Below are 15922 nucleotides of genomic sequence, written 5' to 3'. Positions count from 1 at the left end.
GCAGGGAGTCGCACGATGTTTTATAAATTGATGGTGGTCTGCTGAAACATGTGATTTTAGACAGACATTTCTCATCAAATACTGTGTCTTGATCTTGGAAGCCTCCTTCTAATGGCATTAATTTACAGAGGAGAATTTTGTGTTTCCAAATAATATTTTACCTCTTGGGCTTGCAGTTGGATCCGGAGATGTGTGACGTAATAATAGGAAAACCTGATAAACCTAACTTTTTTGTAAGCATTTCAGTTCTCAGTGAGCCTCCGATGAAACATTCTTGATATATGAGCGTGTTAAAGGCAAAAACGCTTTTCTCACAGCCAAACGGTGAGGTGTTCGGTTTTATTGTTTTTGTCTTTGTTTTTCTTATTCAAAGACAATCGCGGGGAGAGCTGCACACCATGGACTCAAGTACCACAGCAGCAGCAGAATGGCGTTGTGCTATGGCAGACCCCAGAACCACTGTGGAAGCATTTTAGAGGATAAAGAGATTGAGGGACCAATCTCTCTGACCAGTGATGCTTGGTTGCTTCTAGAGCAAGGCTGACTTTAAGATGTTACTTTTCTCCCTCACCTGGGGAGAATCCCTGCACAATGGTCCTGGTGACCATGTGGCTTCCATTTCTAGATGCTCTGAGATGCAGGTCACAGTAATTTCCTTGATATTCCGCAGCTTGGGAAATAGCCTGTTGGGAGACCTTTTTTTCAAAGCCCCTACTAATTTTGTGTCCACCTTCCTCCCCACGAGCTGCTCTGCAATGAATCCCCTCCATACCTGTGATGAAGCTGCCTCCAGCTCCTGCAGTCTTTCCACTCCTTTTTGTTTCCCTTCAGTAGGATAGATGTGGGAAGCGTATATATAAACAGGATCTGAAACTCCCTGCTAGGATGCAATTAAACTGCTTTAAAATCTCACTTAAACTGATTTAGACTAATATAGTAACTTTATATGTAAAACTATTCTAAAATGACTGCATGTCTCGGAACTTTGTGTGATTTAAACTAGTTCAAAGCCACCTATACCAGAAACGTGCACATACACTGCACATATTCTAGGGGTTTGTAATCTGTAAGCAAATTTTATTACCGTGTGTTCTGTAATGCAGACAAGTCCTTTGTGGGCATTTGGCATGCAGTAATAGTTATTTCTCTTTTTCAAATCAAATTCTGTCTCTTACCACTAGAGAATCTCAATGAAACTGAAGACTTGGGAGTGCCCATTCTCTCCTTAAGAATTAATCTTGGCTCTGATAAGCATCAGTGGGAGAAGTAATACACCTAAAAGGGAAAAAAATATGTATCAATGTACTTTTTAAAATGTTTGTATGTTCAGGTGCTTTCCACCTTCCAAGAGGCAGAAGCAGAAAGTTTACAGCAAGATTTTCTCGCTCTGTTAACTCCAGACTCAGAGGTTTCACTTTGTGAGGCGCTTAGGGGAAGATCCTTCTCATTTTCAGAGCTGTTGATGCAGAATGTGCTGTAGATTAAGATCCTAATTCTGGTTTTCTCTAACCTTGTTCCTGTTTTGGCCCAGTGTAAAGCTGTTGATGTTGGCAGAGTGACTGGACGCAGAAGTGCAAATCAAAGGACAGCCAAGATTATGATATACTCAAGGACAGCCAAGATTATGATATACTCAAGGCTTGATCCTAAAAACATGTGCGTGTTCTGGATTTTCCGTGTGTGAATAGTTCTGCTGAAACCATTAGTGTTTTCATAAGTGGGACTAACACTTCCGCAGTTTAAAAGTAATCTGAAATCTATTTGCAGTTTAAGGCCAGAACAGATCTTTACATCATTCGGTCTGAACTCCTGTGAAAATCTGGACATTTTATTTCCCTTAGTTACCCAAGAACAGACCTTAATAACTTGTCTTCAGGTACAGCTCCCAGCAGTACACCCAGTTTCAATCTGAAGACACAGAGCTTTAGAAAAATCCACTTTTTATTCAGTTGTTTGTTCCAGCAGTTGGTCAAACTCCCAGAAGGAAAGTGTCCGTCCTATTTTTCTTCTCCAAAGTCAATTGTCTCATTTCAGCTTTGGTTTGTAAACCCAGTATATACACGTACAGGGGAACGATAAACAATCACTGCAGTATAGTTTACGTGAAAAGGGATTCCCAGGCAGTGCTATTTTATGCTTAGATTGCAAGTGAATGGATTCCTGCTTCCATCTTTCAGGCCCTTTCCCAAGCTCTCTTGTTTGGTTGTCCAGTGTAAAAGGAAATGGTAATGTTTGTTCACCTTCACAAGACCCTCAGGGGAGAAAAAGATGCTGCAAGAGTGAAAAGTACAAGTGCTGTTATACTGTTGCTATGCAGACAGTATTTTAAACATATACTTAGTATATGCCTATTTACCTGCCTATTTTCAATGACACCTTTCTTTTTGTTACAAAATCCAACTTTCTGTACAGTTTTCCGGGGAAAAATATTCAGACAGAAGTTAAAAAAAAATAGCAACTGTTATTGTTCTAAATATGTATCATACTCAGTGGGGTAAGTATGGTTAAATCATTGCATTTAGAGATGACATCAGACATTGCAGAAAGACAGAGAGAGCGAGAGAACTCTGCTGCAGACCCGTTTGGTCCCGGACACTGCGATCACCAGCAACTGGGTAAACGGGCGCCAAAAAGGCAGCCTTGCTTTCACCCTCAGCTGTGTTTAGTCTCTTTAAGAAGTGATAACACTCAATTTAAGGATAGTCGTGAGAGAAAAGAAAATTGGATTTATACGTACGTTCTGCTTGTTCAAACTCTTTAAAGAAAGTGAGCATTATCTCTTTCACCCGCACCTCGACACACGCACCTTAGAAATACTGGAAGTGTTAGTCTTGTCTTCCCGTTTTCATTACTCGTTCCTACATGACTAGGGGAGATTACGGGCAGTGTATTCAGGAGAAGGTGCAGGGCCACCCAAAGAGGGGCTTTTTCTGTTACTGTCTGAACTAACTGGATGGTGGTTAAAAAAAACAAAACTCAAATAGATTTAAACGACCTAAGAAAGAGGCCCATTTGTTGCTGGTCATAATTTGCTGCTGTGACCTTCTGATGTAATAAATCTGCCAGTTCTCAGACTCTGTGGAGTCTCAGCGTGCCCAAAGAACTGCTTCTTTACATATTCTCTACGGACTGAGTTTACAAAACCATAAATGTCTGGATTCAATTAAAGTAATAATATAAATACTTTTTATAACTATGATTAGGCCTGCAGTGAAGACTTGCACAGTTTCAGTTTATCTGTTTCCAAATTAATATTTCTGAGTTGATTGTGAAGGCTATAAATAGACCTTAAACTTGTATGTCTGAAAAGCAGTACTATTGAAGGAGATATTCCAACACATCCCAGCCTTCTTTTCATAGTGTACTAAAATAAGCAAAGTGAAGCCAAATCATCTCATTTTTTCTTGCAGGTCATTTTGAAGTTCAGTCCAACTCTTACTGTACGTGATTTGGTGACTTACAACAGATTAAGGAATTTAATCCTACCGTTAAATTAGCAGAAAATATTGTTATGAGTTAATGAGATTGACCATAAAGCTACCTCAGAGAGTCTGATTTCAGCTAGTGGTAATGAAGGCTCAATTTTCTTGGTGCTAATGGGCCTGAGAAGATTTGCAAGGTGGCCCTTTCTGGCCTTCCAGAGAATTGCTTATCGTACCTGCAGCAGAACATAGCCATGCTGGGGTTACTGAGATAGTAACAGTGGAAAGTGGAGGTTCCCAAGCTCTGGAACTAGATAGTTTGAGCTCCGGTAATAGCCTAGTAAATACTCAGGCTATTTGTGTGCTGTGAGCTCTGGTTTCACTGGGGCGTTGCAGCACCTCGGCAATGAGCGGGGGCTGTCGTGTAGGCGTGTGGTCAGGCACAGAGATATAAAACTTTAGTGACCAAGGTAACTAAACGCAATGGTTGGAAAGTCTTCCATATGGCACTGAAGACTTTCACACAAGAAAATCTCGGGATAGAGCTTTCATTGAGCAGCTGGAAGTTCTCTCTCTCTCTCTCTCTCTCTCTCTCTGACTGTAGTAAAGTGCTTTCTTTGCAAACCCATTTTTTTTCTGACCAGCCTTGTTTTCCAGTGTGTTTTGCCCTTTCAGCCTCTCCTGTTTGCCTGTGGGAGGCTGATGCCTCTCTGTTTTTGCTGTCGTAACATCTGATGTTTTCTTTCCAGTTGCCGGATTCATTATAAGGATATGTACAATTTGTTACGTGTTATTGCTCCACCTCTGGGCTTAGGAAAGAAGTGCCCTCATAGGGTGGCATACAAGGTTTGGAACTTCAGAGACTCCCTCCAGCATTTTCAGTTGTGTTCTTGTTTCTTTTTACCCCAAGCGCAAATGCAAATAGTACAGAAAAGAAATTGTAACGTAACTGACCCCTTGCGTGAGAAGGAATGATTGACTGACTGCTTCCTTTCTCCTCAATGCATCTGTCTCCTGTCTACTCCCACACCCCAGCTGGCTGGAGACAGGCAGCTTTATGAGACAGTGAACTCCAGAGCTTCCATCTCATGTGGTCTAGGTGGGAAGTGTTGGGCAAAAGCAGCCCAGGATCTGATTACTTTCTATATATACACACTGGAGAGAAATGTCATCTGAACGTTTCTCATGTCTAGGGAGTCTTAAGTCCATTTTCTTTTAGCTTCATAGCACTGCCCTTCCAGTTTAATAACTGACATTTGAATCCTTCTATTTTCTGAGCCGAAAAGACATTTCATCTGGACACCAGCAGAATGGGATGCTCATCTAGGCTAGCGAGAGGTATAGGAATGAGTTCTCTGTCTACCACAGCGCAACAGTGACAGCCCATAGATTGCCTTGGGAGCAACACTGATGTCTCTGAGGTTGTAAGATATGAAAAATATACATATATATATATATATATAGTGAAACCTGCTGCCTCTCAGCAGAGTGCTCAGAACATCAGTGCGGTCCCTGGTACAGGCAGGGATTTTCCTGTAATACACTTTGATCTGCTCAGATGAAAGGCAGCACAGATTTACACAGTACAGTAAGCAGGCAGTCAGCTGGGAAAACCGAATGAGATTGCCACAGTTGTGTTCACAGTTTCAATACAGCTAGAAAAAGGTTAACCGGGAGAATTTCTTGCTTTTTCTGCCTCCCTTGCTTTTCAGGGCAGAATTTCAGTTACCCCCAGTATGCGTGGAAGGTAGATACCATCAATAATGGCAAAAGATCTAAAGGCCTGTTCTCAAATCTCCATAATTACTGGTTCCCTCTTATGCTCAGAACAGCCAGCTGTCCTTAGTGGTGGGGATAAGTGATAGGTATGACTTGAAGAAAGCATGGCCCCATCAAATGTAAGGGAAAAACAAATCCCCTTTCCACCACCTTCCTGCAGACTGAGCGCTGGGCTCCGGTTTTGTCAAACCTGAATTTAGGCTGGCAGAGGAATCGGTGCTGGCTGAGATTTGCGGAGCTGCACCTTAGGCCTGGAGTCAGAGCAGTCATAGTCTGTCCTCATGAGAAAACAAACAAAAAAAAAGTTTTTTTTTAAACTTCTCTTTTAGCAAAACTGAAAACTAAGCTCTTTATTCACTAAAGGAAAACTGAAGTATTTTCTTTTTCTGTCCCATAACTCTGCCTACCAGCTCTCCCTGGCATGGTGAATATGACCTGTTCTGGTAGCCTGGTGTAGGGTGGGAGGGGAAGCCCCCTCTATCCCCACGAAGAGCCGGCCAAGCCCCAAGCACGCCCACACGCCTTTCCCTCCCCGGATGGAAACATCAATCATTCCGGACTGCCACCGCAGGGGTTCGCTCGTCAAGGGTTAACCGTGGGCTCGGGATTTCTCTGCAGTGAGGAGGAGACCTTGGGTGCTTGAAACAAAGGAACGGAAGCGGAGAAACCTTGCAATTTCCTCACCTTTTATTTTTGTTTTTGTTTTCCTGAGAAATCTGATTAACTGGATATCTGTTTTCTTGTCTGCTTTCCCCTCTTCCCTTTTCTCTCTCTCTTCTCCTTTTTATTTGCTCTGTTGTGTTGCCCTTTTCCCTTCTCCCCTTCCTTTTTCTTTTTTCTCTCTTTTTTTCCGGTCTGGTTTGATGTCTGTGTCCTCCTGCTTTTGCCTCTCTCCCTTTGACTCCAAGCGGGCGCATCAGTTACACTGACATGTATGAGATGCTGAGACACATGTCCCCGCCGCTAGGCCTTGGAAAGAAATGCCCTGCTCGCGTTGCCTATAAGGTAGACCAACTGCCCTAAAAACTCCTGCCAAAGCACCAGCTTTTTGTGCCGTGGCTGAAACGGGTGCCCTTTTTCTGTGACCTTGATGTTATTCTCCTGGATTCTTTCTAGTGCTTTATCTGCTTTCTAAGCAGACTGGATTTTGAATCTTCTGCTTTTTTGTAACCTTTATTTTTTGGTCTTTGAAACTATGGCACGTCCATTTGTCTTTCTAACTATGTCTCCGCTATCTCTATCCGTGTTTCTCTCTCTATCATTCTGCTTCCATGTAGCCTACTTCGGGGAGGGAGGGTGCTAATGTGCAAATTACCCTGCCAATACAGCCCTCATTTATCTTTGTACAGCTCCTTGACTCTGCACTCTCGCTAGCCCTTCAGTAGTGATTGGTTTGTTTTTCCCTCTTAATTAGTTCAGAGTAATTAGAGTAGGCGGTATTGTAGGAGTTAGCAAGCTATTAAACAGAGGCAACACCAGAAGGGCTCCTTAAATACCCTTGTTAAAGAAATTATTTTAACTCCAACCATTTAAGATGGTAAGATGAAGAAATTACTCAAACTGTTTATTCTGAAAAAACTTTTTAATTGAACCACAGGAAAGCATTATATTCAAAAGTCTATTAGCGGCTGCATTTCAGACACTGCCTTGATGAACGCAGCAGAAAGTCAGGCAGACGCAAAGTCGAAATTACAGAGCGGGCCCAGATCCCTGCCAGTAAAAGCCACCCTGTTCTCTAGACAACTTGCCATGATGCTTGGAAATTTGCATTTGCAGGGGCGATTCACTGGAAGCTTTTAACATTGAACCTCGTGCTTTTAGAGGGAGAGATTTGTTATAAGCATTTAGCACTGATGTGAGTCAGCATCAAACCGAATCAAACTCAGAAGGTGTTTTGCTGTTCGCCTCATTGCGGCTGCCACCAAGCCTAATTACTGTACCCCGAGCTGCGCTTGGTGCAATGGAGCCAGATCACAACAAACCTCCCTGTAGTGCTTATGTTTTCACGGAGGCCATGCGAAAGCGGGATTTTGCCATGAGACTTAAACTGAATCTCAGCTTGAGCCTGCTAGCCTTTGCTTAGGGCACATAGGAGCAAGAAGAGGCTCAGATAAGACTTCCTGCAAGATCCTTCCTTGCCGTGTGAGGATTTAAAATAAAATGAAAATTAAACATAACCTTAAAGTTAGCCAGTGAGATATCTTTTCTGTGTTCCCTTTGGTGTGGCTTTGGCCACTATAGCAGCTGCTCTGGAGGAGCATCTCTATTGCGAGCTCTTCATACCCACCATATTACAAATACCCTTGTGAAACCTGGTTACCTCAAAAATGATAATCTTGAAACTCCCATGTCTTAGCTATTACAAGTGGATAGATAGATAGACATATGTTTATGTAGAGGTACAACCATACACAGAAGCCCAATGCTTTAGAGGAAATCAAAGGCTCCATTTAGGATCTCTAAGTTACCATTGACTTAAAATGGATCTGTGTTGCTGCTGAAAGCCAGGCAATAGATGTTTGCCACTGGGCGACCAGATCTGTGTCTGGGTCACCAGTGTATACCAGAAGTGTTAAGTCAGCACATAATTTTTCCCCCAAATCTTGTGCAGTTAAAAAAAAAAAAAAAGAAGAAGAAATGTGTTAAAATTGGCATTTTAAGCAAGTCTTGGCTGGTTTTCATAGTGTGGCATCTTTGTGCCTCTATTTGATTGTTTTCAGCTGTTGCAAGCGGACTATCCTGGGGCAGAGGCACTGCAGATGTGCCTTCCCAAGTCTGCGCTTGCTAAGTCTTCTCCCTGTGGATCAGCTGGTTTCTGGTTTAATTTGTCTGTCTTAAAAGAATGAATACATGGAACTTAGGTACCTATGAGGGGTTTGTTTTTAAAACACAGACACCTGATTTCTCCATTTTTAATTTTTACCCATCTACTAACAAACCTCTAAAAGGCGGCTGTGTATAACCGTAAGTAGAGATGGGTTCAAGCCAAACTGTTCAAACCTGGACTGAAAGTCAGACTTCCTCTGAGTTTGGAGGCAATCAGATTCATTTTGTACATTATGGAATAGCCTGGAGCTGCAGAGATAACAGACCTAAGACCAGATCTGAATTTTTCCCATAGTTTAAGACTGCGGGTTGGACCTCCACTCCCAGCCACGGCTGCTGGTATAACTAAATCCGCATGCCTTTATGGGGAGGCAGTGCAGCCTTTTGTTCCCTCCCTCCCTCCTCTGTTTCCCTGAACAGCACTGAGAACAGCACATACACGGAGACAGATTTGTGCTGAGCATCCTCCCTTCCGTGTGAGCCACTGCCTTCCCCTGCCCAGCACCCACTGGGTGCTCACCCACCCAGCATCACTCTTGCTGTCCCCAGCTGTTGCTAGGAACTTTAGGAGTGATGCTGCAGCCCAGCTGTCCACAGCCATCTCATGTACACCTGCGAGCAAAACCAGCGTGCAGCTCTGTGTGCTCGGAGGCAGCGACTCCCCTGGCTTGCAGCCTTAGCCCAGACAGTGCTGTTAGCAGCCAGTGTTTTGTCTCTGCACTATTTCTGCTCTCTTGCTCTTCAAACAATTTTTCAAAAACTCACTGTTCTGTCTGGCAAAAGCTCTTTTGCCCCACGTGTCCACCTTTTTTTTTCTTTCCCTCCACTGTATTTCTCCCGGTCCTCTGTTTGCAAAGGTTTTGTCTGTTTTTTTCCCCTGTCTGTTTCTAAATTACCTTCTCACTATATCTCTGTAGTTCGGTTTGGGTTTTTCCCTCTGTTCAGCCTCGTGGGCTGCTCTTCTTCTTTTCTGTTGTTTTCTGGTTCCCTTTTCTCAGCTGTTCTCCTTGGTCAGTAGGACCAACCTCTGCTGGGGTGGTGTGCGCATGCCGTGCTGCTTGCCTGCAAGTGCATGCATGGGGCTCCTTCCCGGCATCGTTCCTTGCCCTGCTTATGGGGCAGGAGAGCTCTATCCTCCCCTGGGGATTAGGAGAACAAAAAAATTGCATTCCAAAATCTCTGCTACCTAGGCAGGTGAAGAGAAGGAAGAAAAGCACTTTGACTTCACTCTGATATCTTGAGATCTCATCACTGATGTATATTCAGATTAGAGTTTCTCTACTCCTTTTACAGTTGTTTATTGAGACTTTGAGGCCTCTTAGAGTCAGCTTGGGTCCTGGGTTTTTGTATGCTGTTGAGTAGTTACAATGTTTTTAGCAGGTACGCATAGAGACTGTGCCAGACATCCCTGCATTTTGTGGCTGTTTCTATATGTCTCCTTGAAAATGTGCTGTGTACTACACAACGGCACGAGATTCCAGATTGCTCTGTGTGTGTGTGTGTGTGTGTGTGTGTACAAATCACAGTAGTGCTCACAATGCTCTAGCAAAAGTCTGCCCTCAGAAAAGGCGGCTTCCCTGTGAAGGGCAGTGTGTGCCATGCTGGGATCGAGGGCTGCGGTCACTGGGGTCAGGTGCTGGCAGTGGCTTTCTGGAGCCTGTCTGTCCCTGTGCATTACAGAGCTTCATGTGTGTCGCTAGAGAAAACAGGAGCGAGAAATGCCCGTGACTCTGCTAAACCCGTCTGCTCAGCAATATGGAGCGGGAGGAGGTTTGTGAGCCTGGGGGTTGAGTCTTAGGAGTAGCATCTCACTAGGAAAGGTGGTAACCCAAGCCTTTCCCCATCATTTTCCAGAGCCCTCTCTTTATCTACCCCTTCTGGGGCTTGAAAAGGCAGCAGGTCCCTGTGAGCACTTCTGCATCTCTGAATCGCATCTATTTGGCTCCCAGCAGGGCACGCAGGGTGGTGCTGGGGGCCAGAGGGTGGCTCTTGCCTCAATCTGGTGCTTCGGTTGGTGCGGTCAAGCACAGCTTTGCACACCCTGTTTCAAGGTTGATTTATTGTAGGGATCAGGAGGGCTCTGACTCCCTCAGTAGCCCCTCCTGGTGTGGACTAGATACCTAGGTATGTGATGGGGGAGTCATCTCAGAGCTGGGCCGGCTCCCAGGGCTGCCTCGAGCCTTGGCTGGCACTGCCAGGCAAATTTTACAATCTGGACTAGGTCGCTGAAGGCTGGGCAAAGGTTTGAATAGTTCATTTGCTAGCTGCCCAGAACCACGCAGAGCCCACGCTTCCTGCCACCAGCCCTGAACCACACAGAGCCCACGCTTCCTGCCACCAGCCCTGCACCGCTGTCGGGCTTGCAAGGAAAGGACGCACGCAGCCAGGCTCTCTGAGGACAAGAGAAGAGTTAAATCAGAGCAGAATCATTACAACTAGGTCGAAGTGAATTATTCATGGCAAATCATTTATTCACCAAACTCAGCCTCGTTTTCTGCAAGCGGCACTCTATTGTCCTGAATTTATTCCCATTTGGAGATTATTCCCAGTGCAGTTCTTGTCCCAGAGGCTGCGCCAGTGCTGCTGATGGGATGTTCTTAATAATTAAAATTCATAGGGGTACCAGCTAGATTTCATGATATTTGTAGCTCACTGGAGTCCTCTTTCTGTTAACGTTTGGACGAATGGTTTTGGTGAATAAGATAAAGTGCAAATATTTGTGTTTGAATTCAATACTCACCTTCTGGGTCAGGTTAGAGGCAGCAGGAGACCTCTATTAAACCCTGCATAGATTCTCTCTTGGCCTTTGGCACCAAGATTAATTTTCCCCGTTTCTCTGTCATGTTCCCTCTCTATATAACCATTCGCTCCAGAACTTTTCAAGCAGATCTGCAGAAACTGAACGCTGAAAGGGTACAAATTCTGCTAAGCCAGTTTGTGGTTTATTTGACACAAAGGTTTGCTTTCGTGTTATTTATGTCTTTGTTTATTTGCCCAGCTATAATTAAATGATTGTTAGGAGCTTGAGGGTGTCTGCACCCTTCCAGACCACAGGAGTAACTAGAGCAAAAAACAGTGCCTCCCTCACCCTGGCTTTAATTGGTTGCTATCTTGTTATCTGCTTGTTCCCTCTTCTCTGGTGCACAGAGTTAATTAAGACACTCTAGAGAGAGTATTGCAGCTGCTGCCTCTGGGGCGTTTGCTGCAGAAACATTAACAGCTCTCCTTGCGCTCTAAGTCCTTCTTCCTCCTTCGTCTCTTCTGCTCACGTTCAAGGGAAGATGCAGCCGAAACTGCCGAATTAAAACCAGGGCAGAAGGAGGGTTCCCCTGGCACGTGTTGGGCAATGGGAGCAGGGACTCCATCCACTGTTCCCAAAGTGCTCTTTGGCTAAGCAGGAGGCAAAGGGAGGAAGAGGAGCAGCTCAAGGAGGAGATTGCTGCGAGGTCCAGGGATGCGGCAGAGATTTGACCTCAGTTCCAGTGTAGTCTGTCCCCTCCCCAGTTAGTTAGTTCACCCAACCCCCCTTTGTTTATAGCAAGCAATCCCAAAGAGCCCCCGAGAGAAGGAAGCTCCTTACTAGGATGGGGAAACTTCAGGTGCTGCACTGTCTGCATTGGCAGGTTCTTCCGCTTTCCTTCAGTGTCTAGAAAAATGGACAGTTTTACAAATTAGGTTCTTTCTCTCTTTTCTTAATCAAATTTTGCATCATATTCCAAAGAATCAGGAACTGTTTAGACGTGGTCTGGAAGAGTGATTTCAGCCAGAAGGACCAGACCACAAAGTGTGGGGGAGGAGATGTTAATTTTACTTTAAACTGGGTAGATCCAGAGTAGCTAAATAATTAACTCGATTGTTTTTATCATGTTGTTGCCCATGGTGTCTGAAAAGGGCTGAGATTTTAGCTTCCATTCCAGTTAGGGATGAAGATCAAAACATCTTGATTAATTTTTTCAGAAAGCAAATCTGGGTCAGTCAAAATATTTGAATTTGACAATTTTTAACAATTTCTATTACATTACAGTCCTTTTAAAATTGCTCCTATAGAAATGTAAATGAATTAAAATTGTTGTAAAATTAGAAAGTTGCTTTGAAATAGTTTATGTTTCTTACTCTGCAAATGTTGGAAGGAGATATTTTGACATTTTTGCAGTGTTACACTCAATTTTATTCTGTTTGCGTGTGTGTGTGTGTGTGTGTATGGATTTACTTGTTTTTCTGTAAGGGTGAAACCTCCTTGTATTCTATGCAATCTTGGAAAGAAAAAGATTTTTTCTTTGGTTGCGTTTTCAATTTTTCAGCTGCATTTCTAGCCCCAGGAGAATGCACCAGACAATGTCCAAGGAAGTTTAGGTACAGAGTTGCTCTTCTGAGGTGTCTGTGCCAATATCTGGCTTACTGCGCTGCACCTCTGGGTGGGATTCTGCTGCAGGGGTTGTCCCCCCAAGACGAGGCCAAGCTGCCCCTCTTCTGGCATGGCTGCTCCAGCTGGGGGTTTCCAGTTATGCTTTGGGAGATCGATGAGGACCTGTGTGAGACAGCGTTCGCCATGGGTTTACGGCATACCAGAGTGGCAATCACGATGTGCTAAGGTTGAGCTGTCTGACTGGTTTGCATTTTGGGACAAAAAAACTGTCACAGGCTGGGCAGTGCGAAGGGCAGCAGCTCCTCTGAGGGTGGGGAGGCAGCAAGCCTAGGAGGGTCGTGGTTCTGGGAGAGATGCTCCCAGGCAGACTTCAGTCACCTTCCCATGGGCATACAGGGTTTGCTCTGCTCTCCTTGCCCCAGCCACAAGTTTTGACACACAACTGCAAGCACTTGTCCCCTTCTCAGAGTCAACCTTGGAAACGCTCTCTCTCAGTCCTTTAATTAAAAATTGGGAGAAAAGACCTTCAGGTGGTATTTCTGTGCATATTTTTGATGGGGCCTATGTTCTTCTTCCACGTCCTTTGGGAATTCAGATTGGAAAGTCAGTAGAGAAGCTGGGACACTTCAATCCCAGAATGGTTTTCAGTGCTAATTTCCATGAGAATAGAGCTCTCCTGGGAGGAATTATTTCTCATCTGCTAGTTCTTCACTTTCATGCATCTTTCTCTCTCCATCTCTTTAATTCTCCTTCTCCCACTGAAGTGGGATTCAGTGGGGCTCTTTCAATAAGCTGTAACCATGGGCTCGCGCTGATGCAAAAATTTTGCTGTAACTTCTTGTGTGCTGAGGGCAGAAGTCTGAATTAAAATGCCGTTCCATTCAATGCGAGCAAACAGACAAAATTCCTGTGGCCTTGCCAGCATATGATACTGTCATTGAATTGTGGAGAAAAGTCTTGCCTTTGATTTCCCTGTCTCAGAGGCATATCAGACATGGAGATAACCTCTGGGCATGCTTAAGAGAGCTCTTTGAGATTGCAGTTGTTTGGCATAGCCTTTAGGAAACAGGGTTCGTTGTGACACTAGTCTTCATCCCTGTAGCATGCAGCGCGGTCCTAAGATGGGTAAGAATATAAAGAGGAGCTCTTGGCTCGTCTGAATGTTTGCTCACCTCAGAAACAGACTTCTTGCACGTTTGTTGCCACAAACGCTGCTGACAGTGTTAGAGACAGAGGCCGATGAAACTAACAGAAAGATGAGTTCTTAGTTCCAGATCAGCTGTGATTGCCCGCACCAGCAGCCCTCCTTCCACAATCAGCTAGGGATGTTTGAAAAGAGCAGGACTGATTTCCCTCATCACACCAGCTTTGCACCCCAGGGTGACCAGAGGGACCAGGAGCAGGAGCGGGAGGTGGAAGTGGTAGGTAGATCAGCATAGCTGCCACGCTGCATTAAATGGTGAGCAGCACCCATCTGTGCTGATGACAGGGCTAAATCCCCCGGCAAATTCTCATCTGAGTGCCACCATGTTCGCCTGGGGGAGACATTTTCTCCTTGACTGGCGGAAGGTACCAGGAGTAGACTGTCCTCTCTGAGGGCATCAGAGTGCCTAAGACAGCTCAATTTAGATTTCTGGGGTATAGCATGTCGCAGATTGCTCCAAACAGGGAGACTCGCCAGTGTTGGAAAGGAGGAATAAGTCTTAAGTTATCAATCCAGCCTTTTCTGGGAGTAAAGTAGAGGAGTAGGAGTCAGTGTTCATGTTCAGTGCAATGCCCTGCTCTGCATCTCACCCCCAAGTGAGGCTCCAGACAGCTCCCCACTCTCGGATGTACTGTGTTGTCCTCTGCCTGCAAAACACGAGCTAGAACCAGCAAACTTTTTAAGGTTTGTATTTGTATTTGTAAGTTCCTTTGAGTGGTCCAATAAGAAACTTTGCGAAACACCTCTCAGAAGCTCTGAGATGAGTTAGAAGCTCTGAGATGAGTTAGAAGCTCTGATTCTCTTTCCGGAAGGGCTTTAGGCACATAAAACCTTACCCAGTCTCCAAATTTAGTGCTCATTACTTTTATGAGGGAAGCTGAGAGCAGAGGTATTCAATTTTGCCTATAGACCGGTGTGTGTGTATAAATATACATAGCTTCCTGCAGACCAAAAAGAAAGATGCGTGGGGTTGCACAATGCACCTTTATACCAGTGCAGTTGCATTTGAAGTGAGGACTGGGCCAGTAAATCTGTATTTCTAAAAAATACTCATAGCCCTTACCACTGACTAGTATTCAGATTGCCTCTAGACCAAACTTAAGCTCAATTGCTTCTCCATGTTCCTGGAGCCCCCATGGGACATTCAGTCTATTCTGTGAACAGAGGAGAGATTGCCGAACCACTTAAGACAATTTCGATACAATTTCTCTCCTGCTGTGCAGTATAAGGACATAAGACCAAAGCGTTTTATTCAAATCTGCGTCAAGTCAGATTTATTCTAGGAATGTGTTGAGGTTTCAGAAAGAATGGGCCCGTCTTGGTGGGGTCTCTGCAAGCAGTCCGTCTTGCAGGCGAACACGGGAGCAGCCAGCCACAGTGAGAGCTGGCTGGAGGCCACAGCACGTGCTCCCTGCTTTTATACCTGGCCGGCAGCTTGCCCTGGCAAGGAGGGAGGGAGACTCTGTTCCCCAAACCATCTCCATTAAGCTACACTGCACCCTGTGGCACCCTAGGAAAAGGCTGCCCTCTGCCTAGGAGAGCACAGGGACTGGCACAGCAACTAGATTGTGTGTCAGGAATATTTGCAGGGTGTTGACTGCTCGTGTCTTGGCAAATCCACCTAGAGCCAAAGTAGGAGGTGGCCTTTCCTTGCACTCTCTGCCGTGGCAGCTTACTGCCTCAGTGAATTTTAAGCCTGCTGCAGAATGCACTTAAATTTCTTTAGCAGCATGCTGGGCTGTCGTTAAATAAAGAGAATGTTTCTGTATAGTGATAGGGATCAGTGTTACAGTCTAAGCAGCTTTCAGACATGGATGAAATTCACTCCTGAGCAAGGGGCCTGGATAAAGGTACCACTTGGTTTTACAGGCTACTGCAAACCTCTGCTCAGACAGATTAGCATTCAGTAACTTCCTCGGGTTGCATGAACTCCCCAAGAAAGGAAATGCAGAGCCTTGTCTGATATGGCTCTGACGAAGGAAGTTTCCAAACAGCTTTTGAAAACTGAGAAGCTGAGAAATCATTCGATTGCCAAAGGAGACGAAATCTATCCTTTAAATGTGTTGCTGAGGTTATCAGCTAGGCTTGGAGAGTGCTTTTACTAGTCACCATGTAAGTGCCCTGGGACCGGATACCGTAAGGGAGACGCAGCTTGCCAAAGTGCCATGCTTGGTGCAATCTCAGGTACTTCATTACTTGCAAGAATGATGAATTAGCCCTCATCAGAGATGGCCTTGGCTGGTGATGGGAAAGGAGTTGCTAAAAAGTCTAAAGATCTTGGAAAGCTATATAGTGATCCAGAGGGATGATTTAATGTCCAAACTG

At 44.8% G+C, this 15922-nt stretch overlaps 1 protein-coding gene across 9 annotated transcripts in view; it reads left to right on the top strand.

The window, feature by feature from the left end:
• CACNA1B (calcium voltage-gated channel subunit alpha1 B) overlaps window positions 1-15922 on the top strand; it is a 324011-nt gene that overhangs the window by 282815 nt on the left and 25274 nt on the right. For all 9 annotated transcript variants that reach the window (XM_068914607.1, XM_068914604.1, XM_068914605.1 and 6 more), the window contains one exon: window positions 6110-6206. In XM_068914607.1, coding sequence (XP_068770708.1) covers window positions 6110-6206 — 97 coding nt within the window. The remainder of the gene's footprint in view (window positions 1-6109; window positions 6207-15922) is intronic.

The sequence above is a fragment of the Struthio camelus genome, chromosome 20 (assembly GCF_040807025.1).
Source record: "Struthio camelus isolate bStrCam1 chromosome 20, bStrCam1.hap1, whole genome shotgun sequence".
Classification (NCBI taxonomy): domain Eukaryota; kingdom Metazoa; phylum Chordata; class Aves; order Struthioniformes; family Struthionidae; genus Struthio; species Struthio camelus.
This window is presented reverse-complemented; position numbering and strand designations above follow the sequence as displayed.